At 46.5% G+C, this 25,843-nt stretch overlaps 1 protein-coding gene across 2 annotated transcripts in view; it reads left to right on the plus strand.

Moving 5' to 3' along the window:
- Nucleotides 1–25,843, plus strand: part of CHCHD6 (coiled-coil-helix-coiled-coil-helix domain containing 6) — a 219,467-nt gene that overhangs the window by 98,488 nt on the left and 95,136 nt on the right. For both annotated transcript variants that reach the window (XM_079785248.1, XM_079785249.1), the window contains exon 5: nucleotides 9,687–9,770. In XM_079785248.1, the coding sequence (XP_079641374.1) occupies nucleotides 9,687–9,770 (84 nt within the window). The remainder of the gene's footprint in view (nucleotides 1–9,686; nucleotides 9,771–25,843) is intronic.

Consider the following 25,843-nt stretch of genomic DNA (forward strand, 5'->3'; position numbering starts at 1 on the left):
GGTCCCGGGGTGGAGGTCTGGGTCAGGGGCTGGACCTCAGGGTCATGGAATGGTGGTCTGAACTACTGTGGATGTCTGGACCCTTATTAAGTACTGGATACTGGGTTTGAGGTCTGGGCCCCGGCATGAAGGTCAGGGACTTGGTTGTAGGTCTGAGCCCCGGATGGAAGTATGGGTCTTGGCAAGGAGGTCTGGGCACTGGAGGGCAGTCTGGGCCAGGGGTGGAGGTCTGGGTTAGGGGCTAGACTTCAGGGTCTTGGAATGGTGGTCTGAACTACTGTGGAGGTCTGGACCCTGATAAAGGACTGGATACTGGGTTTTAGTTCTGGCCCCCAGCATGAAGGTCAGGGACCCAGATGTAGATCTGAGCCCCAGATGGAGGTCTGGGTCCTGGAAAGGACGTCTGGGCACTGGAGGGCGGTCTGGGCCCCAGGTGGAGGTGTGGGTCAGGGGCTAGACCTCTAGGTCATGCAATGGTGTTCTGGAATACTGTAGATGTCTGGACCCTGATAAAGGACTTGATACTGGGTTCGAGGACTGGGTCCCGGGATAGCCTTCTGGGCCCTGGCATGAAGGTCTCGGGCCCGGATGTAGTTCTGAGCCCCGGATGGAGGTCTGGGTCCTGGGAAGGCAGTTCCAGCCCCGGATGGAGGGTTGGGCCTGGGGGCAGGTCTGGCTCGTGGGCTGGACCTCTGGGTTATGGAATGGTGGTCTGAAGTACGGATGGAGATCTGGCCCCCTGATACCTCACTGGATTCTGTGTTTGAGGTTTGGGCCCTGGGATGGCCTTCTGGACCCTGGTATGAAGGTCGGGAAACCGAATGTAGGTCTGAGCCCCGGAGGGAGGTATAGGTCCTGGGAGGGAGTTCTGGGTACTGGAGGGTGGTCTGGGCCCCACATGGAGGTCTAGGTCAGGGGCTGGACCTCTGGGTCGTGGAATGGTGGTCTGGACCCCGATAAAGGACTGGATACTGGATTTGAGGTTTGGGCCCTGGGATGGACTTCTGAACCACTGCACGAAGGTCTGGGGCCTGGATGTGTAATCTGCGGCCCTTCCCACAGCTATAATTCAGAATCTGTATTTTATCAAAATCTCAGTGATTCTAATGTGTGTAACATTTGAGAAGCACTGTTATAATGCATAATTTTAGAGGCATATGGTTCAATGATCAACCAGTGAATTTACATTATCAAAACACAATTCAGGATGGGATAACATGGTCCCAAAATGTTGTGAAGTTGGTGACCTGGGAGCCAGGAAACCTGTGTTAATAGCCCTACATCTGTGTGACTGGGAACAAGTTACTTAATTTGAGTTTTATTTTATCCATACATGAAATGAGGAATCATTTTGTTTGCCTCAATTCTTAAAAATAAAGCTTATAAGGCCATTAACTTACCTCTCAGATATCTCATTAGCTGTGTCACATATCTTTTAAAATATATATTTTTTCCTTTCTTGTTTTTCACCTGTTTGGATCTTTATATTTAAAATGTATTTTTATCAATAGAGTTAGGGTTTTGCTCTTTCATTGGGAGTATGATAGGTAGAATTATTCCTCCCCCGCCCCCCCCCTCCCCGAATGTCTACTTCCTAATCCCCAGAACCTGTGAATATGTTCTTTTATATGGTAAAAGGGACTTTGTAGATGTGACTAAGTTAAAGATATGTGATGGAGATATTATCCTGTATTATCCAGGTGGATCCAAACTAACTTTAAGGGTCCTTATCAGGGATAATGGGAGATTGGAATGTCAGAGGAGAGATGATGACAGTAGTTAGAGGTCCAGGTGATGTGGGGCCATGAGCCAAGAAATACAGGCAGCCTCTAGAGCAGTGGTTCTCAACCTTTCTAATGCCGCGACCCTTTCATACAGTTCCTCATGTTGTGGTGACCCCCAACCATAAAATTATTTTCGTTGCTACTTCATAACTGTAATTTTGCTACTGTTAATGAGTCGTAATGTAAATATCTGTGTTTTCCAATGGTCTCAGGCAACCCTGCTAGTGGTTCTCAACCTGTCGTAGGTTGAGAACTGCTAGCAGGGTCTGTGTTTTCCGATGGTCTCAGGCGACCCTGCTAGCGGTTCTCAACCTGTCGCAGGTTGAGAACCGCTAGCAGGGTCGCCTGAGACCATCGGAAAACAGATATTTACATTACGACTCATTAACAGTAGCAAAATTACAGTTATGAAGTAGCAACGAAAATAATTTTATGGTTGGGGGTCACCACAACATGAGGAACTGTATTAAAGGGTCGCGGCATTAGAAAGGTTGAGAACCACTGCTCTAGAAGCTGGTAAAGGCAAGTAAATAGAGTCTTTTCTAGAGCAGCAGTTGCCAACCTTTCAGACTTCACGGACCACCAGTGGTCCTCGGACAACGAGTTGGTGACTGCTGCTCTAGAGCATCCAGAGGATAGAGCCCTGCCAATACCACGAGTTTAGCCAAATATGATCCATTATCTCTGTAACTGTAAGATAGTCAATTTGTATTGCTTTAAGATAGTCAATTTGTATTGTTCCTCTGTTGCTAGTTTCTTGAAGGTTGTGTGTGTGTGTGTGTTGTGGGGGGGGGGGCGATGTAGTGAATCAATATACTTTAGAATTCCATTTTATTTCCTCTATTGACGTTTTATTTGTGCCATTTTTTGTTACTTTTTTAATGATTGCTCTAGAATTACTTTTAAAAAACCACTATGTTAAAAAATATTATTTCAGGAATTAAGAACTTTATGAAAGCATCCTGCTTGGAATTTTTCTGAGCTTCTTAGATAAGTTATTTGTTGTATTTAATTATTTTGGAAAGTTCTTGTCCTTTGTCTCTTTCTTTTGCCCCATTTTTCTCTCCTCTATGACTCCACTTAAGAATATGCTATTTCATTTGATATTGTCATATCTTGGTTGCACTGTGCCATTTTATTTTTCGTGATCTTTGTGTTTCAATTTGAGTAATTTGTAATGACTTGCTTTCAGGTTCATTGATTCTTTGCTCTGTCCATGATTTCATGACATACTGTGCTAGAAATTTATTTCTAGCATTTCTGTTTGGTTCTATTTTATAGTTTTGGATGGTGTCAGTGAAAATGGTGGAATAAGGATCTCTGAAGTAAGGATCTCTCATGAAAATGGTCAGAATCTATTTTTTCAGAACTCTGAAAATTAGCCGAAGGCTTGCAGCAACCCAGGAATATCTGTTAAAAAAAGGGGGGGGGGGGGCGTGGCGTGAATCCCAATAAGGACAGTGAGCTTTGTGGCATTTTAAACTGCCTTATTCCCATCCTCTTCTCCCCAATTAAGCAGTAACCTGGAAAACAGACAGCTGCACCCAATCTCATATGAGGACTCAGCTTGGGGAGGCACTGCCTCCCTCTTCCCTCATGTGGCAGGATTTAGTTTCCCACTGACTCAGTTCCTTACCATGTGGGCATCTCCATCAGTGTGAACAAGCGAGGAAGAGAGTATGAGCAAGACAAAAATCACTGTCGTTGGAAATTGGAAAGTGACAGCTTATCACTTTTGCCATATTCTACCCATCAGAAGTTAGTCACAAGGCACAGCCCATACTCAAGGGGAGGGCATCACATAAGGGCATGAGTATCAGGAGAGGGTTCATGTGGTTCATCTTAGAAGGTGTCTACAACATATTTATTGTGATAATTGATTTACTTACACTTATTCCTATAATTTTTTGTTGTTGTTAATCCTCACCTGAGGATATTTTTCCATTGATTTTTAGAGAGAGGGGAGAGACACACAGAGAGAAACATTGATGTGAGAGAGCTGGGGTCAAGCCTGCAGCTGAGGTATATGCCCTTGACCAGAATCGAACCCAGGACCCGTTAGTCTGTGGGCCAATGCTCTGTCCACTGTGTCAAACCAGCTAGGGCTATTCCTATAATTTTCTATTTACATCCTCTTCTCCTTCTCCCCTCATTTTCCTCCTCCCTCTCCTCCCTCTCCCTTCTCTTCCTCCTTCATCTTCCTTTTCCTCTGCCACCCCTGCCATGAAATAGGAAGTCAAGACTGACAGACTCTTCTTTCATACTTGTTATCTTTGTCTTCCATTGCAACATTCTGGCTGCAATCTCTATACTATATTTCAGTTTACTAATTTCTTCCTTACTGCCATCAGCTTAGGGCTTGTCTTATCCATTTCATTTTTCATTTTGAAGAAATTGAAATTTATAACATTTACCTGTTATCGGATTTTCCTGGTCCAGGTCCATAATTTCTTCTTTGTATTTATTTTTTCTCTTTTGACACCAGAAGTTATTTCAAGTTATTTCTTCCATATGTTTTTTGAAGGTTGTGTGTGTGTGGGGGGGGGGGGGGGCGATGTAGTGAATCAATATACTTTAGAATTGTGTGTGTGTGTGGGGGGGGCAGTCCAACATTTTATCAATTGGAAATTTGAATACTGGCTGAATATTTGATGATGTTAACATTAATTTTTTTTTTACCTTTTCATTGAATTTATTGGGGTGACATTGGTTAATCAAATTATATAATTTCAGGTGTACAATTCTAGAATACATCATCTGTGCACGGTATTTTGTGTTCATCACCCAAGTCAAGTCTCTTTCCATCACCATTTATCTCCCCTACGCCCCTTTCTACCATCGTTAATTTTTTAAAATTTGCATTGGTGCTATGGTTCTCTTTAGGAAAGTAAAAATCCTTATCTTTTAGACAAATATGTTGAAGTATGTACAGATCTGCTGTAAGAAATTTGAGGGTTGAGGGATTGTGGTGAGTATAGGTGAAACAAGACTTCATTTAGTTTATAATCTGAAAGCTTAGTGATGCCTGTCTGGGGTTTTATTATATTTATTCTGTCTTGTTTTTAAAATTTTCCATAATAAAATTTTTTTTCAAATTCTGTTTGTAATGTCCCATAAAATAAATTTAATCTGGAGTGAATTCATATTCAAGTTGCTGATTTTATTAGTATTCTTTCTAAGCATTATATTTCTGCACATATTTGGGATTGGTTTGCAGGCTTGTTTTGAGTAGAAGGTTTGATATAGGTCTTGATTTGCTTTGTTTTGTTTTCTCTCTCATTTATTCCCTCCCTGTGTAGTATTTTTGTGGTTGCCTATATCACACCCAAGTGCAGGGCCAGGTGTGATGTGGCCTTTGGAGGCCTGTCTCCACTGTGGTTCTGGGGGTACTGCGGCTCTGGGACCTGTCAGGGGTGCTTGGTTCATTTGTTAGGGCTGTAGCCTGGGCTTGTGGGCTAAACCTAGGTCCAAGCAAACTGAAAACCACGTCCTACTTTGGGATCTTGAGGAATTTGTTACATCAGCTTCTTCTTCTGGGGTAGCCCTAGGCTCTGTGTGGCAAACCTGGCCCCAGTGCCTCCCCTCTGTGGAGCGGTATTTGCTCTGGCCATCTCTGCTGCCTTCAGCCTCACCCACTGCTTTGCATTTGTTTAGTTGGGGATTTTAATCTTGTTTTTTGAGGCTGGCTATGTCTTTTTGGTCTTGTGCTCTTATTTTTTATCTGCCCTGGCTATGTGTTTGGAGCAAAGTAGACACATCAGAGTATGAACTCATTGTGCTCTCTCAACTGGAGGAAATCCTTGACTAAATCACGAAAGATTCCTTTCAATTCCCCATTCAAAGACTGTAATCTGCTGAGTATATCTTCATAAAGGTGATATTTTTCCTTTGTGTTGGAGATAGCATACTTTATTCAGTATTTTTCCTCCCAGAAGACTGTTTTGGAAATCTCCTTAGAGAAAATAGCAACCCGCTACCCCATAAGTTATTCTGTCTGTGGTCTCCTCAGCACACATCCCTCTCTGAAATTACCTGATTTATGTGCTCCCACATTTGTCTGTCCCACTGGGATCTAAGCTTCCTGGGAACAGAAACTTTCTCTCTTTTCTGTTTGTATCTGCAGCCCCTTTATGATAGTGTCTGTCACATGGTGGACACTCAATAATATTCTGATAATTACTGAATCAGTCACTGAAACCTGTCTGTGCCTTCCTCATTTCATGGTCATGCTGAGAGATGCCTGCTGCATGTCCTCTGTGAGTGCTGCGAAGCAGGTGTTGGATTGCTACAGCTATGTAGAGTGACGAGTGTTGTCTGATGCCACCTTCATTCATCAAAATCGAATCATTGAGGGCCTACTCTGGGCCAGGCATTGACATCCAAGTGTTTATATCGCATTCATTTTCTATAGCCCTTTGCCATGTCACCTCCTGTCCACTATCAGCCACTGGGTTTCATTATAAATCTCAGATTAACAGAGTGGGTTGGTAGTACTGATTAGGGGATGGAGTGAAGGCAGTGAGCGAGGTGACTAGCTCACTGCTGGAGGCCAAGGCTTTGAGGGATGTGCTGGAGTCGGCTAAGGCCCTTCCTCTCACAGAGCTTCTGTGCCAGTGGGCAAGACAGACTCATAGCTCTTGCAGCAGTTCATCACTTACTTGGTAACAGCTTAGTTATGTGGCAGATTGATGTAATACAGAAAGGCCCCTGCTCCTCAGTATACCTTCTCCTGTGTGAACCGTCTCTGTGTGGCCTGAGGAAGTGGCAGTAGTTGGGGAGCTCTGCCTGGAGCCTTAGTTCTGCGTCCCGTTCTTGACATCAGAATTCATGATGGCAACATGGGCCAAGCATGTTTCCCATCCCGATGTGTCAGTTAGATGATGGGTGGACACGTGGAAGTGCCCCCTTGTCTGCTGCCCCACTGACCCCTAGTGCATGGCCACGGAAGAGCCTCAAAACAATTTTGCTTTCAGATGTCATCTTCCTGCTTGGCTGGGACTGTTGGCCGACAAATGTCCAACAGGGCCCGGGAGATATTTCTGTGCTGGCTATTTTACTGTATCAGATTCTCTGATTGCACCAGGGATAGTTAACTGGTAAGTGCTGGCTGCTGAGGATCCAGCACAGATTAACCATGCTTGCATTCCTGGAACCTGCCTCAGCATTATGCTTTGAAAAATCCTGCGAGAAATCCCCAGTATTCAGTCTCACTGTTTGTATTTAGTTTTTTGGTTTTTTTTAAGTGTTGGCATTCCACAGGCATTCCAGAAGCCTTCTTGGCATTTTTAGGTATTTTACAGCTGCCTCAGGAGCCAAGTTACTACTCTTCTGTATTCTGCAGGTAAGAAGAAAATACACAAGAGGAGGCTAGCAGCTTGCTCAGATTCAGAGGTCCCTCGGTGATCTAGCTGGCATTAGAACTCGACTCTCAGGTGGTCAGCCTGTCGCCCAGCCCTGCTGGCTTGGATTTTCCTGGGAGCAGTGTGTTCCTCCAAACCCAAACCTTTCCTCAGGCACTGTCATGGGGTCAGCTCCCTCACATTACCAACCTTCCCCCACACCCACGTCCACTCCCGCTGCGGCTTCAGAAAGGCTTCATGCCAAGGAGAGTAGCAATGCCAAGGAAATGAGCTTTCAGACACACCAGTTCTTGTCCTACCTGGTGTTTCTGAGCAGTGCAGACCCATGCACTCATAGTGTGGTTTGAAGGAAGAAGCCCAGAACTCAGTGTCACACTGACTTAGGTTCATGGTCCACCTTAGTCGTCGACCAGCTCTTGGGGTCATGAGAATGAAGTCAGCCAGGAACCTAGAATGGTGTCTGAGCACACTTGACCCTTAGCAGAGGGTGGATGGCAAGCAGATGGCATTTTTCCTCCTACAAGCACCAAGCCTGTCTTCCGGAGTTCTCAGACCCCACTTTGCCATGATGTTGGTGTACCATTGTGGTGGCCTGCAGTGACTATGCCCCTTTCTGGGGGTTTCCTTTAACCTCTATACAGTCCTGTGTGGTTCTGTTCCAGGTTTATATGTTACTAGAGGCCCAGTGCACGAAATACGTGCATGAAATTCGTGCATGGGTGTGGTCCCTAGGCCTGGTTGGCAATCGAAGCACGAGTGTCTTGTGTGGAAGGGCAGGTCCCAGTTGACCTCTGGGCCCTGGGCAGCACCTGGGCCCCTGCCCCCCCCGCCCCCGCCGCTCTCCCCTCTGCCTGAGTCATGGGGCCCAAGTCCCCATGCAGAGATGTGGTGAGTGTGGCTGGACGCTGCGAGCCAGGGCGCAGTGTGGGCCTCTGGGCCGCCCAGCGGCGCCACCCGGGCGGGCAGCGTGCTCTCTCCTGGCTGGCCTTGCAGACCGGCTCCTGCGTGAACCCATGGGGAGCCCGACTGGCCCCTGTGGTCCTGTGGCTGTGGCTCGGCTCACCGGGAAGAGGCTGTGTAGGTGCAGGGCGGGCTCCTCACTGGCGCCCGGCACCTGAGTGTTGCGGGGTGGGGGGTGGGGGTGTGTGGGCGCTGGCTACCCCAGTGCGTGAGCCCTGGCATCCCGGGGGAGGGTAGCAGGGGGAGTGAGAGCAAGCTTGGACACCCCACATTCTCTCCGCACCTCTGTCCCCATCACCCCGCCCCCAGGTAGCTAGCGAGAGGTCACAGCCCTCCACCTGGGCGCTGCGGGAGGTTGGTTGCCATCACTCACCCCCAGTTCCCTGTCCCAGCCCAGGGCCCAGCCCTGATTGGGCAGTCAGGGCCTGCCGGCCGCTGGTTACCGTCTGTGGGGTGATCGGTCAGGGTTGGGCCCCCTGCCTGGCTCCCTCAGCACCTGGGAGCTGGGCAGCGGCCCTGCCCGCTGGTTGCTGTCTGCGGGATGATCGGCGGGGCGATTGGGCCCCACTCGTACCCGCCTTGGCCTGGCGCTGCCTGCTCACCTGCTCCACCATCCCGTCGTGGTCCCAATCTCCTCGGGGCCCATCAGGGCCCGTAGCACCTCCACTGCCGCCCACTGCCAACGCTGTGTCGCTGACACCCGCCATGTTCCGCGCCGTCCCCTGGTGGTCAGTGCACGTCATAGTGAGCAGTCGAACTTGCGGTCGAACTCCTGGTCGAGGGGACAATTTGCATATTAGGCTTTTATTATATAGGATACCTGAGTAAGTGGGACCTTGGTGGAGTTAGAAAAGAAAATTTTTCGAGGTCACTAAGTTAATGAAGGGTGATGTGGGTTCAGCCCAGGTTAGCTGGTTCCAGGTTGCTTGTCATGGTTAACCAAGCCCCTCCTCCTAACTGTGACCATGAGGGCGAGTCCTCAGCTGTGTGCACCAGCAGTTCTGTTTGTTCCCACCAGGTGGGCGAGGGAGCCACTGCAGCCTCCAGCCCTATGGAGTTTGCCTCACCAAAAGGACATCCCTGCCTCTTACAACTTAGAGAGTGAGTCACTGGCCTGGTGTGGTGCCAGGTGTACGGACTCCATGGCCAGGTGTATGGACATCTGCATCTGCCATTAGGACCTGGCCCCAGCTCTTCCCTCGTAGCGATGAGCATTGGGCCACTTAGCCCCTTGTTTTTTTTCATTTGTAATAGGGCATCATAATAATCCTACCTACCTTTTAGAGAAATTGTAAGGCTCAAATGAAAGAATCTGTGGGAAGCACTTGGTCCAGTACTTGGCACATGCACTAGTAGCATTCAGTGTTACTGCTTGTCATCCGCGAAATGGTTCTTGCAATGACCTACCTTTAAGTGTTGTGGTGAAAATTAAACACAAGATAGGCAAGCGATCTAGCATAGCACGGGTTTCAGTTCGTTATCGCTCTTCTTCTCATTTTGAATGCCACTGTGAGCAGAAATCTCCTTGCAGCCCTAGCCCAGCCGCTTATGGTTAACATGGGCTTTGTTCTCTTCCAACTAGGCCAGCGAGCTGGAGAACCGAGAGTCAGAGCTGAGACGCCGCAACGCCTTCTATAAGGAGCAGCTGGCGCGCATTGAGAGGAAGGTAAGACTGGTGCTCAGCTGCCTTTTTGGGGGCCCAGGTCTTAATGGCACTGACAGGGAGAGAGGAACCCCACAGTTCCTCAGTGCCCATTCACCCCAACAGCCAGTCACCCCATGGACATGCCCTCCTACATGCCACGGCGAGCACCACACCCCCAAACTTTCAACAAGTGGCAGTCACAGAGATCTTGTTGTTGAATGCGCTTGCTCATTGTAGTTCAATTTTAGTAAAAAATCATTGCACCACAGGGCAGTGCTGAGACCCAGTATACCTTTCTCACTTCAGATAAGCTGCACTGGATAAAAATAATAATAACGTGAAGTCTTGCTATACAAATATATTAAAGTTGCATTATTGATTTTCTCCTGGGATTCGGGGAGATCAAAGTGCACCATGGCTATACTACTTTTCTAAGGATAAGCCTTTGAAATGAATGAGATTCAAAGACATGTCATGCCTTTTTTAAAAGCCTACAACAATTCCTGAAAATGCATTTGGTAACTTGCTTACTTTGAAACGGTGGTGGTGGTGGGGGGACTCACTTGTTGATCACGGCAGATTATTTTTCAAAGAAACGGCTTAAAATGTGGGAGGGTAAAAAAATAGTTCTCTCTCCTGCCTGAGACAGCATGCCAAGCAACCCGAGCCATCAGCTTATTGCAGGCAAATCTTTGAGAATCGTTTGTCACGGTTTGGAGCTTTGAAATTGACAGTTTGCTTGAGGGGCTTGATTTTCATAGGGGCTTTCTCCTGTGGCATGCCACACTGGAGCCTGGCAGAAACATGGATTTCTGGATTTCCAGGCAGCAGGGACATGGGGGCGTTTCCTCCCTGCTCCATGGACACCCCCACCTGTCCACCCTCTTTGGGGTGTCTAGGGGACCATTAGAATTGTGATGTGAACACAAATGCTGATGGTGACAGCCTGTGGTCCGAAGGGCTGGCAGGGGACCTGGAGCTGCCTACAGAGGTGGGTGGGCCTTAACAAGCACATGTTTCCCGGAACAGCCTCCTGCCCAGGTTTGACGATAGCTGTAATGACAAGGATTGTGATTTGAGATCCTGGAAAAGGGTAAAAACATTCCACCAGCCATAGCTCTAATTATCACAGTTGCCCATATGTTCATAAGCACAGATTTTTTTTTGTTAAGTGTGCAATTTTACGGTCTCCTGCTGTGCTCCTCCTGCGTTTTCCTCTCTGGGTTTGGCATGTGTGTGTTTGGGGTGGAAGGCAAGTAGCCTCACAGCTTTTTTCCTCCCCTAAAATCTGTTTTCCCCTCGTCACGCTCCTGTCTCCTCTCTGTTATAGTCCTCTGCTTTCCTGAAGGAAAGGACATTCTCCGGGATGAGCCCTTCTTTCTCATCTGCTCTCCCCACGCATCATAAAGTGAAGTCCAAACTCCGTATGCATGCACATGCAGGCTTTTATTTTGTTAATGAGGTTTTCCTATAGGATTGTGAACAGTATGGAATGCATCCAGAAGGAGGTACAAAAACATGATTTCCTTTTGACTCTTAAATAGCAGCATTAAAAAAAACATATATATATATGGTTTTTATTGATTTCAGAGAGGAAGGGAGAGGGAGAGAGAGATAGAAACATCCATGATGAGAGAATCATTGATCGGCTGCCTCCTGCACGCCCCACACTGGGGATCGAACCCGCAGCCTGGGCATGTGCCCTGACCGGGAATCAATCCCGTGACCTCCTGGTTCATTCTCAACCACTGAGCCACGCCAGCCAGGCTAAAGAGCAGCATTTTGCTGTGATAATACAAAGGAGGAAAGAGCCTCAAACATCCCAGGAACTGGAGATTGGTGAGGGAGCTGGGGAACGGAGCGGACTGGAGAGAGGGGATCGAGGAGGCATGGTCAAAAGCTTAATTGTATCCGTTTTGAAAAAGTTTTCCATTTTTCTCTGTGGATAATTTTATTCCGGTAACGGCTTGGGAGGATGGAAACAGCATCCGACAATCTCTTTTATGAACTGTTGCTTTTATATTATTCTGCTTTCATTTGTTGAATACTCTCAGACCTTGACATTTCTGTACACACAGCTTCAGGGCCTTCCAACCATCAAGCTACTTTCCTTTTCTTTTTTCCCCCAATTCCTTTTAAGTTTAGAAATTGCTGGTGGAAACCTGTTCAGGGGGAAACTTGGAACAGTTGTTGAATCATCCTTTACCACCCCAAATGTTTGGTCATTTGGTCACAGGTGAGAGAAGGTTGGGGTGGGGGAGACGGAGGCCCGGGCTCTTGGAGGCCCATTGGTGGCCCACATGCCTCTTGGCTGGACCCCTGTGGTAGGATACCTGCCTGGAGTGCTGGCCCATTGTGCTTGGCATGTAGAAACAGCCTGCACAGAATCCAGACTCATTTTTCAAGGAGGAGACTTCTTAACCCCTTTGTACTGCAGTATTTATTCCCTAGATGATTATTCTTAAGTGCACAAATCATATTTTGTAGGGCTCCTATGCTTTATAATCTTTCTGAGTAATTTTTCCTCACGCCCACACTGTAAGATCTAAGTGAGGAGTGTTTTCCATTTCACCACAGAGAGCAGCGAGCTGCCTTGTGAGGGTCTTAGAGCACCTGTAAGCACATCCCAGATACGGAGCTCACACACACGCTGCTAAGCAGGGGGCAGTGCGGGTGAACGCTGGACCTGAGCCCACGTGCAGCTCTGTATCATCGCACTTTGCGGCCACTTCGCCTTCTCGCATCTCAGTTTCTTCAACTGTAAAATGGAAATACTAATGCTTTCTTTCAGGGAGTTGGTGGGGGCATTAGCAAGGTAAAATCTGCAAAAATGTTGGCATATGCCATGGCTCCACCTATACCACATCTGGATTCAGCTATCATGGGGCTAAGGGTGACTTATGCTGAGTGGCGCTGAACTCGGCCTGATGGCTGTTGAGCTGACCACCTTCTGCCCTCCACCATGGGCCCAAGTAGGGTGGGGATGTGAGTGGGCTTTGGAGTCCAGCAGACCTCAGCCTTAGTTCTGCCTCAATAATTTAACAGCCTTATGCCTCTGAACAAGTTGTTTAAATTCCAGAGCTTCTGTTCCCTTATCTTTGAAATGGGAATTTTAAGACTACCCTGCCAGTTGTTTTGGGGATGAGTAGTCATTTCTGTAAAAGTGCCTGAGATAGAAGTTTTCATTTCTCTTTCATGTTATTTCTAGCCTCTTTCCTCTTATTTAATAAATGCATAGCCATTCATTAATTCCACATTTAATTCTGCTGAATTCTCAGAGATTAAGACAATTGTGGTTCCTGCCTCATGAAATTCAAAATCCAGTTTGGAAAGGGGAGTGGAGGTTTTGAAGATTAGGACCCCAGATGGGAAGATGCCCGAGAGGCAGCTGCATATGACCAGCGGACCTTCCAGCTGCATAAAAATAGTCTCATTTTTTCTAAACTCAGCACCTGCAAGGTGGAGAAGGCATTTTGGGGGTCTAGCTTCTAAGAGTGAGGCAGGGAGAAAGGAAGAAACTCAGAAATATGTCTTCTTTCTGGATTTCAGGCTCTTTCCCCCAGAATGTTGATCTCGCTTCCTTCCCATTGGTGCATGCCATCCCAGCCCTTCTCCTGTTTTTGTCTTTGCTTCTATTCCGGCCTTCTTGTTTTAAGGAATGACTGTCATGTGATCCTGCCAATCCTACAGCCTTCTCACTGACAGCACTGAACGGCTTCCTGCCTGGTGTCTCCGGGGGTGCCGGTTAGGGCCTGTCAGGAAAACAGGAGCTGCTCTAGGGTTCAGGGAAGAGGAGTTGAATACAGAAGGCCCACTTCACAGGAGAAGTTGGAAACGTGAAAAGGGCCCAGCCTCACAGATATTGCGGAAATGTACTCACAGCCACAGGGCTGTGTGCACGCAGTAGAATGGCTGACAGGGGAACGATGGACACCTCCAAGTGCCGGTAAGGCTGTAGTTTAACCCAAGCTCTCAGGCACTGCTGATGTGCTGTAAATTGGCAAAGCCACTTTGGAAAACTGTTCTCCAGTGTCTGCTGAAGCTGAATGTGCACATTGGATGGGCCCCTTTGTATGACGTACAAACACAGCAAAACTAATCTGTGGTGTCAGCCAGTGGGATAATATTACCTCTTGAGGATAGTAGTGACTAAGGGAACATGCGGGGGGCAAGGTTCCTTTTCTTGACCTGGGTGCTAATTACACAGGTGTGTTCAGTGGTGAGAGTTCATCAAGCTGTGCTTAGAGGATTTTACACTTTTCTGTCAGTATGTCCTACTTAATAAAAAGTTGAACGCAGTTGAGGAAGGCAGGCCTGCCCTCAGGCACTAATAAATTTTTATTTTTGTTGTTGTTGTTAGTCTTCACCTGAGGATATTTTTCCATTGATTTTTAGAGAGAGTGGAAGGGAGGAGGAGACAGAGAAAGAGAGAGAGAAATATCGATGGTGTGAGAGACACATTGATTGGTTGCCTCCCACACGGCCCCAATCAGGGCCGGGGATTAGGCCTCAGGCACTCATAGAATCACCCGCCATTCCTTCTTCTCCACACTCTGGGCCCTGTGACCCTGTCATGTGTTCTAGCATTCACCATACCATCTTGTGGTTCCTGACGTCTGCAGTTTTTTCCACTTCCAGACTGTGAAGGTCTAGGAGCTCAGAGTTCTCATTGATCTGATTCATCAGGGTGATTCATCACCAAGGACTGGGGAGGCACAGAATAGGTGCTCAGTAAATGCAAGAATAATGGGAGAAAAGTGTGTGTGCACAATTAGGAAACAATGACGCAGTGGGCCCCAAGAAGAAAAGGGGAGCTCTTGCCAAAAAGGCTTTTAGGTAGAAGCTGTGTGTAGAGAATGAGCAGGACATGGAGAAGGTGAGGCTTCTGGATGGAGACCCCAGCCAGTGTGCTCCGCGTACCAGTTGGCAGTGAGTGGTAAGCTGTAAAAATAGGTTGGGGTCAGATTATGAGGGACCTTGGATGACTGGCTGACTGGCTGACAAGCGTGGCCTTTCTTTAGGGTAGTGGTGGGAATTCTTGAAGGGCTGTAAGTTGGAGAGAGATTGGAGCTTGTATAGCCAAAAGAATAATTAAGAGAAAGAGAAAAATTCGAGCAAGCCACTACACTTGGGTAATTCTAAACATGCTCATATGAAGTGGAGGTGACCAGCAGGTGATTGAGAAGTGTCAGGCAGAGTTCTGTGTCCTGAAAGATGAGTCACTACAGTTTCTATGAGCATGTGTGTGCCAGGCTCTTTTATATAAGTTGTCACTAATCTTTGCAGCAACCCTGTGAGGTGGATTATATTACACGTTTTACAAACGAAGAAATTGGGGATCAGGTGAAACGAGCTGCCAGAGGCTGTTCATCCTCTAGGTGAAGGCAGGGCTCCAGCGTGTATGCTCTTTCCCCACATCATGCCCCTTCCCAAAGCAGCTCAGGAGGAAGAGCTTCAGGAGAACGTAGTGCCATGGCTGCAGGGCAGAGAGGACTAGGATTGAGAAGAGGCCTCTTAACTGCTTTGAAAGACATGAGTTACGTTACAGGAGCCTTTTCAGGATTGCAGTGGAGACTGAAGCAGGGTTACATGTAGGGTTATTTGGGTCTGTAAACAGAATGAGAACATTGTAGTTTAAGAGGGAGTCACTTGAACCCATTTGTGAGAGGAGGAGAATTCATAATGTGTCTCTGAGGGGGATCTGGTGGAAGCCAGTTCCAAAGGTGGTTGGAGGGCATGCAATGAGAAGGGCCAGTTTTTCCTGGGAGAAGCATTCTCAGAGGAGTCAGCCTTTGGCCCGGGAGGTGGAGTGGGTTTCCAGCTGTGTGGTGAGTGAGTGGTGTGTGTTGCTGGAAGAACTGCTGACTGCCAACTGCCTTAATGGCCAGCAGACATTTATCCTGAGTGAGGGAAGGCCTAAAGTCGGTACCAGAGACTCAGAGAAGTGTTCGCCATTTAGGTGCAAGGCAACTATTTCCAAATGTGACATGCCTGCATAGAAAAGCTGCCAGAGCATGGAATTCAGAGGAGGAACAGATAACAGTGACCTGAAAACAGTACAGCAAGAAATCGGCCCTGTGGGAAAGAAGTCTTATTTCCCCTGATCATCCTAGGGAGCAGTTCTTTACCAGCTGAGCTGGTAAAAAGGTCTGAGCCCAAAGGACTCTTGAAGATTATTGAGTCCAAAAGTTCTTCAGCAGGTGAGGTGAAGAAGGATACCTGCACACCAGTTACCTCGCTAATACCGTTTTGTAGCTTCTCAACAGTGTATGGTAGTGATAAGTGAAAGGGATTTAGAATGGCCTTTCTTAGCAAGAGTGGACTTGTTATGCCTGTGCCAATGGGACCCAGGGCCTTTGATAAGGGTGATCAGTGAGACAGGAGGGAACAAAGAAATTGAGAACCATTGCTCCAATTCAGTTATTTTCACAGATTAAAATAAAAATGCTCCAATAGCAGCTAAGAGGTTTGAGAGTCACTTGGTAAATTGGGTTTTTAAATCTAGAGGGACCTGGGTTTGACTCATCTTCACCACCTATTGGCTTTATAAACATGATCAAGTCACTTAAGCCCTGCAGCCTTGGGTGTCTTCCATTTTACCAGGGGACAGTAATAACTACATTTTCAAGGTAATAAAGGGCATAACATAGAACCTAGTCTATTGTAATATATCTATCTATATAAAAGCCTAAGCGACCATTACGACCATTCACTATGACGCGCACTGACCACCAGGGGGCAGACGCTCAATGCAGGAGCTTCCCCTGGTGGTCAGTGCACTCCCACAACCAACCTCCTGCTTCTGGCCAGCCAACTTCCCACAGTCCCCCCTCTCCCGCGGTCCCTCCCCCCAGCCGGCCAGCCAACCTCCCGCACTCCCTCCCCTGGCTGGCCGACTAACCTCCCACAGTCCCTCCCTACCCCCCCGGACTGGGCGACATAGCCCCGATTGACCCCAATCGCTGGCCAGGCCGAGGGACCCCAACCATGCACAAAATTGTGCACCAGGCCTCTAGTTATAGTATAAATGGTAGCTGCCATTACTATTACCAGCCAACTATGCAATATAATGCCATTGCTCTCATTGTCCCCAGAGGTCATATAGCTAGCTAATAATATAACCAGGACTCTAATTCCTTGCTGTTATGTGCATTAGTCTTATAGTTATTTTTTTTTTTTACATTAGGGTGAGAGTAGTTGTTAATTATAGGTGCTAGAGTTAGATGCTTTTATATCTTGGCTTCCACCACCCCACCTCTACCTCTGAAATCATTATCTCACTCCTACTTCTACCTCCAACTCCTCCACTGCCACCTCCACTATCACCTCCACTTCCATCATCACCACTGCCACCTTCACCTCCACTGGCACCATCATCTCCACTATCATCTCCGTCACGTCTACCTCTATCCCTATCCCCACCATCTCTACCACCCTGACCTCTACCTCTACGTCCACCATCATCATCACTTTCACCACCTTCACCTCCATCTCATTTCACCTTCCCTGCGTCTACTTTGTATATTGCTTCTGGTATGTTTGCTAAAGATCTGTTTCTTTACCTCAGTCTCATCTCGTACTTTGCAAAAATCCTTTTTTTAATTTTTATTTTTTATCTCATACTAACCTTTGAGGTGAGGCGGGAGCTGAGACTCCAGTCTCTGTTGCACATTTGGAGAGGCTGCGGTTTTCCTGGGCCTTGTGGCCAGGCTTTTCTGGGACAAATGTCTGGGATAAGAATCCAGCTGAACTGGTGCCACACCTCCTTTATGCTGCACACAGTACCTAAGTTATGCCACTTAGGTGTATGGCAGTGGGGTGGGAAGTAGGGGAGGAGTGTTTATATTACAAATGAAAATGAGGACACTCAGCGAGGTTAAGGGATGGTGTAAGGTTTCAGCGCCATTAAACTCAGATCTAAGACTTAGTTCTTTCTGAATCTACATGTGTAAAATTGGAATAATAGTGGTTCCTATCTTGTAGGGCAGTTTTAGTTTTGAGAATTAAGTGTGTAAAATATTGCTAACAAATTGTCCCTGTCTGTCTCCAAAGCTGGCTTTCTTGGTGTTCAGTAGCTAACATTTGCTGAGTGCTCTCCACTTGCAAAGCCCTGGCCAAGCACCTTACTGGGAGTCTCTCCTTTGACTTTCACAAGAACCCAGTAAGCTGGGTGATAAAATGACAACTGCCCTTGTTTGAATTCTTGATGTGAAAGTGCCAGGTGTGTTCTAGCCTCATGACATGTACTAATCTATTGCATCCTCAAAACAGTCTTGTAAGGTAAGAACTATTATCATCCCCGCTTTACAGCTAAAAAAACAAGCTTTGAAATAGGCAGCAGTTTTCACATGAATAATTTGGGGTTATGGGGAGCAGTCAGAGTTTGCTGCCCATAGGCCTTGGCTGGCTAATTCAGGGGATCAGTGTTTCATCAGCTACTCAGAGTATTGTTTGAATCTGTATTAAAATGATCCACAATGGAATTTACTTTAAGTAGAATAGGACAATAGTAAAATGAATCTCTCTGTTCCTATCCTCCAGATTCAATAATTTTGCCACATTTTCTCATATCTCTTCCCATTTCCTTCTTTGTTCTTTGCTCATGTGCTTTACACCAAACCTCCATCAGTGACCATGACTTTTTCCCTACATACTTCTATATGTGTCTCTAAAAAGTATGGACATTTTCTTGCATAGCTACAGTATTTATTGTTTCTTGCCTCAAAGAATAACATTATTTCTCCAGTTTCCTAAAAAATCTATCTCCAGGGGTTTTGTTTGTCTGTTTCTGGTATAAGTCAAGACCCACCAGAGACACCATGTTGCCATTGGTTCTGAGGCTATTAAGTCTCTCATCACCTCAAACTCTATGCCATTTTTTTAGACCAACGACTTATTGCAGAACTCTTTAGGTTCTTATTACCTTTTTTCTACATCATTGCATTGAACCCAGTCCAGAAAACTAAAGGTAAATGCTGTGGGAAAACCGACTGTTTCCTGTGTTAGGAGGGGACATTTTCATGCAAGGCCAGAGCCAAATCACAGTGGTGAGGTGGCTGTGCGCGGCTGCTGATTTATGTCATTCCCTCTGTTATTGGTGCTCCGGTCCTTTTAAGCACAGGCTCAATCACTATCTCCTCTTGAAGTGGTCTCAGCACCGCTTCTGGCAGCAGCTACATTAACATGCAGCAGTTCCTGCCCCGGGGTCTTTGTCTGTTGGTTTTCCTCCAGCACATTAAGTCTCCTAAATAAGTACTCACAGGTTGAAGAGCCAGAAGTGTCTGTCAGTCATGTGTGTAGTTTGCCACCTATCCCTGCTGAAAAAGACCCAGTCAAACAAATACTTTTAATTAAATAGGGACTCCATGGTCTTTCCCTTCCATTTCCTTCTCACCTCTTTCCTTCCCAGCCTCAATCAGCTCAATTTGACCCAGTGAATTCCCTTGAACCTTTGCTTCACTCCTCTGGCCACCGTGGTGGTGAGATGCTGAGAAGGGAACCCAAACTTACCCTTTGGTCTCTCTCTACTGGTTCTTTGCCACCCTATTTCACTGGTGGCCAATTCAATAATTTTGCCACATTTTCTCATATCTATTCATATCATTGAGCTTAAGGCTCCTGATCGTCCTTTGTCCTCACCCCACAATGGCGGCTCCTTGCTAATCTCTCTTGAGTGGTCACCATCACCTCCCCGCCGTTATTCTTTGGCCAGGCCCTTCTTCACCTATGATCTGGCAGCCACTTGTTACAGAAGGACTCTTTCTGAAGCCACCAGCCACTCCCCGCTGCGTTCAGGAGAAAGCTGGGATTCCTCAGCCTGGCCTTGCCTGTGTTTTCTGCCCTCCCCCAGTTCTACCTGGCATGCCGCCCAGCCTTATGGCCTCTCCCTGGATGCTAGAATCACCCTGGAGGCCTTCTCTGACTAATTCCTGCTTCCCCCTCTGCACCCTGCTGCCACCTACCCTACTGGCTGTTTTGTTCCCAGAGTGAGCTCAGTGTCTGGTAGATGCCTGACATGGTGGCTCAGCAGTCAGGGCAGCTGACAGCACTGGCAGCACAGAGCAGCCGGCAGCAGAGTGGGGCTGCGGTGCCTGTAAGTAGATGGAGGTAATTCTCTGCATGTTGCTTGGTGCTACCCAAGGGCGCCAGGACCTCTCTGCCCTGAAAACGCTGCCTTGGCAATGGCATTGTGGGAATTACCCCTCGGTCTGCTTGGAGCCTAACCAGCCATGGTGCAGCATTGCCTTTTTAAAAATTACTTATACTTATTTCTTAAGTATCACCTGTTCATAGTAGAAAAAACAAAAATTGCAGATAAGCCCAAGGAATAAAATGAGCTTTGCCAAATTAGCTCTCCATCTAGAGAGGTAACCATTGTTAACATTGTGGGGGATACTGCCAGACCTGTTTCTGTTGTGATATTGGTCATGGTATATATAATATTTGAAAAACGGATTATAACCATTCATGTCCTTTGGTAACCTTTTAAAAACTCAATCCATTATTTCTTTCTACATCAAATATATTTCTATACTTCATTAGTTGTATACTATTCCTTCTTATGACAGTATCTATAACTTACTCTACCAGTTCCCTCTCTTTGCACTAAGTTGCTTTAGGCTTTTCCTAAAAAAGGGGGTGGGGGTTCCTTTGACCACCTTTATTACTGCCTGAACTCAGTTATTAGGAAAAATACTTAGAATTGTGATTACTACACCATAGATGTGTCCAGACTTCAGGCTTGTCACACCTTGCTAGATTGCCACGCAGTAAGTTTGTAACAGTTCACACTCCTGCCAGCAGTATATGATGGTGCCCTTCCTTTCATCTGCATTGCCTATTTTCATTTTTAAAATTAATTATGAGTGTAATGCGTGTTTGCGAGAAGTTGAAGCACCATGAAAGCACATGCACTCTCCAGAAGGAACACTGATAGGCATGCTTCCAGCCGTCCCCTGCGGATATCAGCCTTATTTGTGTGAAGAACAGAAGTGGTTTCTTTTTTACAGATGGAGGTCATAATTCATATTTCTTAACTTGCTTCCTGTATCTAACAGTATGTCTTGGACAACTTTGCATGTCAGTTCTGCTGTTTTCCTTTTCATGATTGCAAGTTGGGGATGACCATCATTTCACCATTTTCCTGCTAATGGACATTTACGGTTACTTTCACAATTAATTTTAATAGATACATCCACATTTCTCTTTAGAAATATGTACCAACAAAAAGGGTTAGTGAGTTCCCCTCACACATCTGTGCCATTACAGCCTTTTATCAGCCTTAAAATGTTTGCATTTCTTTAACTATTAATATGGCTGTGCATCTTTTCATAAGTTTTTTGGCATCTTGTATTTCCTCTTTTGAGAACTGCCTCTTCATAGTATTTACCCATTTTCCTATTAGGCAGTTGGTTGTTTTATAACATTTATTTATAAGACTTCTTTATGTAATATGGGTATTAACTGCTAATTATTATACTTATGGCAAATGTCTTTTCCTATTTTGCCAGTTTTAACTTTATGAGTATAGCTTTTGGCATTTAAAATCTATATTTTATGATAACCTTAAAAGCTCCTCCATTTTCATTTATTTTTAAGTTTGTCGATTTGATGGGCAAAAAAATGGTCTTTCGAATTTGTACTTTTTTATTACTAATTGAGTGATTGTGCTCATTGTTTTCTGAAACCTGTTTACCCACTCTAATCACTGTCAGAAGCTTTTGTCTGAAGGGACTCTGACCTGGTACGGGTGTTGTCCTGGTGTCTCCCCAGCTGGTGATTGGTTAGCCACTGACTAATTTCCCCACAGGTTGGACAAGCATGGGATTTGGATCCATACCTGGGTCTGCCTCCTTACCTGAGTTATGGCTAATTGTGTGATCTTAGGCAAATTAGTTAACTTTCTTCAGGGAATAATAACAATGACCTCATTGGACTAATGAGGACTGAATGATAACATATCAACATGTCTGTCCTATGTGTACAGATGTGTGGTCGTGTTCCTTTCTCCTGAGGTAGTTCATCCCTGTAGTGGACAACTGCAGTTGTTTTCTTTTTTAAATATATTTTTTATTGATTGCAGAGAGGAAGGGAGAGATAGAAACTTCAATGATGAGAGAGAATCATTGATCGGCTGCCTCCTGCATGCCCCACACTGGGGATTGAGCCGGCAGCCCAGGCATATGCCCTGACTGGGAATCGAACCGTGACCTCCTGGTTCATAGGTCGATGCTCAGCCACCGAGCCACGCTGGGTGGGCTGCAGTTGTTTTCTATATGGAGATCAGCTCAGGCGTTCTGCATGTACTAGTAACTATGACTTGCTGGTTCAACTTTTACTGTGCACAGTAGTAGCCGTGTGGTGCTCCAGAGAGGTGAAAACTAACTCCTCCAACCCCCTGCCACCCTTCCCCCTCCCACTGCCCTTCCTTCCCAAGTAAATCTTATCTCCAGTTGTCTCAGGCATTCCTCACAGGAGGTAATCTGAGCATTCTAATTTTGATAGATTTTAGCTTGTCCCTGTCTCCACAGGCCCTGGAACTGAAGCCAGCAGGCTGGTTTGATGGATGGGGCAGGACAGGGCTATGCTGTCGCCCTCGCTGGTCCCTCTGTGGGGACGTTTCTCCCTAGCAGGGCTGCTAAGCTGCCTTTGGCCATGATTAGGTCCCTTGGTTGCCTGTGTGCACACTGCTTGGAAGCCACATTCCCTTCTTTCTGCATGCACGTGGACCCATGCACACAGGACTTTAATCAGGTCCCTGTTAATTGGAACGGACTGGGCTGCTCAGCCTTTCAAGATGTTTGGATTCTGATTCTGTTATCCATCCAATGTGTTTGGTCACCCTCTGAGCTTCACGTTGCCTGCGCATTTGATCTCATGCTGCCTCTCCTCTTCCAGTCATCAGTAATGATGCTGAGAAGGAAGGAAGATGCCCCACTCTATGGGCAAGCCATTTAGTCTTCACTCTCTTGAGCCTTCCAAGAACGGGAGCACTACTCCAGCTCCCTTCTGCTATTGGTCCACCCAGGCAGACTGTCACCATGCAGTGTCCCCCATCACTCTCAGCCATGTCTCCCTTGCTCTAACAAGTATCCCCACCACTGTAGGAGGTGCCCTCCCCCCATCAATTTATGACAAAAGTGGGAAGTGACTGTTTCTGTCTGTCTAGGCTGGCTTCTAGGTGGCTGGCACTTCTGTTTCTAAGTACTTAGACTATAGAATTTTGTCAGGGATCTGAGTTTGGGTTACCAACTATAGTTTGCAAAAAATACCTTTTCTCTTTTTGCTAAATTGGACATTGTCTTGTCTTGGGCATCTTCCCATTTTCTTTGCGTCCTTGAGATTGGCAGCACCTAGCAAGTCTGTTCTGTAAGTTAATTCAGAGCTGAGATGTGATTCATCTGGATCAGGAGATTTGAATTCATTTAGTGTGACTGGATGTTCTCTCACAATCTCTCTCCCAACTTGCGTTTCAATTCCCTCATATCAGTGTTTGATTCACCCTTTTCAGTCTGAAGATTGTTCTCCTTGATAGAAAATAGGAGTTTAGTAGTTCTTTCTCTCCATCATCTGTTAACTGAACACCTTTCACCCCAATATGGGCCTAATCCTTTCTTATTCCTGTTGTTCCTAAGCCAATTTTAAAAGCCTATTTTTTTTTGTCCTTCGTGTTTTCCAAACAGCTCAGCTTACCTGACCACCTTCCCCCCCCCCTTTTTTTTTACAGGCCTAGGCCACTCCTTAGGGTCCCTGGCTGGTTCTGCACCCTCTTGCCTTCTGTCAGATGTGCTTCTGTGAAAGCTCCCTCCACTGCCCCCAGAAGCCCTCTAGGTCAGGGACTCAGGTGTTTCACTCCTGGAAGCACAGGGCAGGAATCACCTCTGCATCTTTGAATCAAAGCTCTCCTGCTCGGAAGATCTGACCTGCACCTGGAGGAGGAGCAGGGGGCCCATCCTGATTTTCAGGTGCATTGGAGCTGAGAACAGCTCGCCATCCTTTTCCCCTTATTAAGATCCTTCGTGATTATGTTATTCAGAAATGTGTTTTTAAAAGACTCTTATCATTCTTAAGCTGTCCTCTCATCACAGAATAGTGGTTCTTGACAAGGGCTGGTTTTGTCCTCCAAAGGACATTTTGTGGCATCTGAAGACATAATGATTGCCCTTACTGGGGGAAGGTACTATTGGTATCTTATGGATAGAAGTCAGGGATGCTGTTAAACAGCCCCACAACTAGGAACAACATGTCAACAGTGCCACTAACTGTGGTTGTCATTGTCACCAAGGTGCCTGTGCCCAAATGCAGGTTTCCTCTGGAGAGTCCTGGTCTAGGTGGGGCCCAGACCAGCATTTTAAGCAGCACACACAGGTGATTCAAACCATTTGAGAAATACTGTTTTAGAACCTTGGGTAAGAGCCCTGGATTTCTTGGACCCTTTCTCCCCCGTGAGAGAGCCCCCAAGTTTAGACCCACCCTCTCCCGAGCTGTTAGGAACTCTGAGGTCAAGGTGGTTTTTTTCCTTTGGGCCTACTTAGGTCCAGCACCTTGTGTCTTAGGATAGCCCAGATGTTCACCCCTACTTCCTAAAACCTTGGGGCCAACTGAGACATTTTTCAGGTGGATGATAAGTGAGGATGTTGCCCCATCACCACTGCCCATGTCCCTATCATGATCTGCTTGAGGCAGGATACTGCTTACTTCTCACTCAGGCCTAACCTTGCTCCCCTTCTCCTTTGGCCTAAAGCCAGGTGTGTTTTAGCATGTTTGAGCTCTTAGGTTAGGCTTTTTTTTTTTTTTTTTTTTTTTTTGCTAGGGGGCTACTATGCCTCTACCTTCTAGTCAGGACTCTGGGAGAAGTCCATAATCCTGGGGCAGCTTTTATTGCTGTTTACTCGGGCATAGCTGGTTATAAGTAGCCACAGTCACATGAGTACTTCTGTGTATCTCCACTGGCTATTTCCTATCACATATATTGAGCATCAGGGGTTGCAAAGCATTTTAGGATATTCAGAGACTATGGTGGAGGCTACACAGCTCTGTCATCTTCTCTAGAAGAGAACCTGTGCTGGAGTTAGTCCAGGGCCACAGGACTGCTTGCTCTTCCTGTGTTGCCTGAAGGACACTTGGTGATTGCTCAAGTGCATTATGTTCAAGGTTTTTCTTTTTCCCCTCTTTCTCCTGAAGCCCTCTCCCTGCCTTGCTTCATTTGTTTGTTCTTTCAAGTCCATTATTCACTGCATGCCTCACTGATATCACCAGTGGTGTTGGCAGAGTGAGAGCTGAGGAGGGAAGACTTCATTGTCAGCTCAAAGAGACCTTGAGCACACTCAGTGCCTGTCCTCCCCTAGCGCTTTTGATTGAGGATACAGGATTCCAGTTCAGCTGAGGGCTGGTTCAGGTTGGTCAACCAAAGGAACTGATGCACAGGGCCAGGTCTGAGTGGAGCTTGGTTTTCCACACCCCTTTGCTGGCCTCTGCTGTACCTGGCAGCCACCACCCCTGAATAGAGAGCGGTGGTCTTGCACTTCAGGTGACCACCCATATCTGCCATTTATCAAGTGCCTAAGAATCAGGCACTTCCCCTTAGGCTTTATCTGCCAACACACAGGTCTTGTAAGGTGGATGCAGTCATTTGCATCAGACAGGTGAGGACTTGGGACCTTAGGAACTACAAGAAGCTAGTGCAAGGCCACCAGACTCATAAGCGGCAGAGGTGAGATTTACACCTAGGGCTGGCCAGTTTAAGAATCTTTAGTCTGGCCTCCTTTGTTCAAGCTGTAACATGTTTATTTTTGTAAAGAGCAGGCATGCATCAGAAACGGAAATGGCCACAGCCCTGCAGAAGCAGCCATGTTGCCTTGCCTGTTCTGCATCCAGACTGTGTACTCTCCCGATTGTCTGCTGCCACATCCTGTACTTGTGAAGTGCTTGTCTGGTAGCCTATGGTTTGCATGAACATTTGTATAGTGTAAACACTAAAGGTATAATAGATATAGTGTTATCTACAGTTTTGTTCCTGTTCTTAGGATCAGTGAAAGTGTTCACAGTAAAGTCTAACCCAGAAGACTCCTTAGGAAGAGAGTGAGTCATTGATT

Source organism: Cnephaeus nilssonii (genome assembly GCF_951640355.1).
Source record: "Cnephaeus nilssonii genome assembly, chromosome: 11".
NCBI classification, from domain to species: domain Eukaryota; kingdom Metazoa; phylum Chordata; class Mammalia; order Chiroptera; family Vespertilionidae; genus Cnephaeus; species Cnephaeus nilssonii.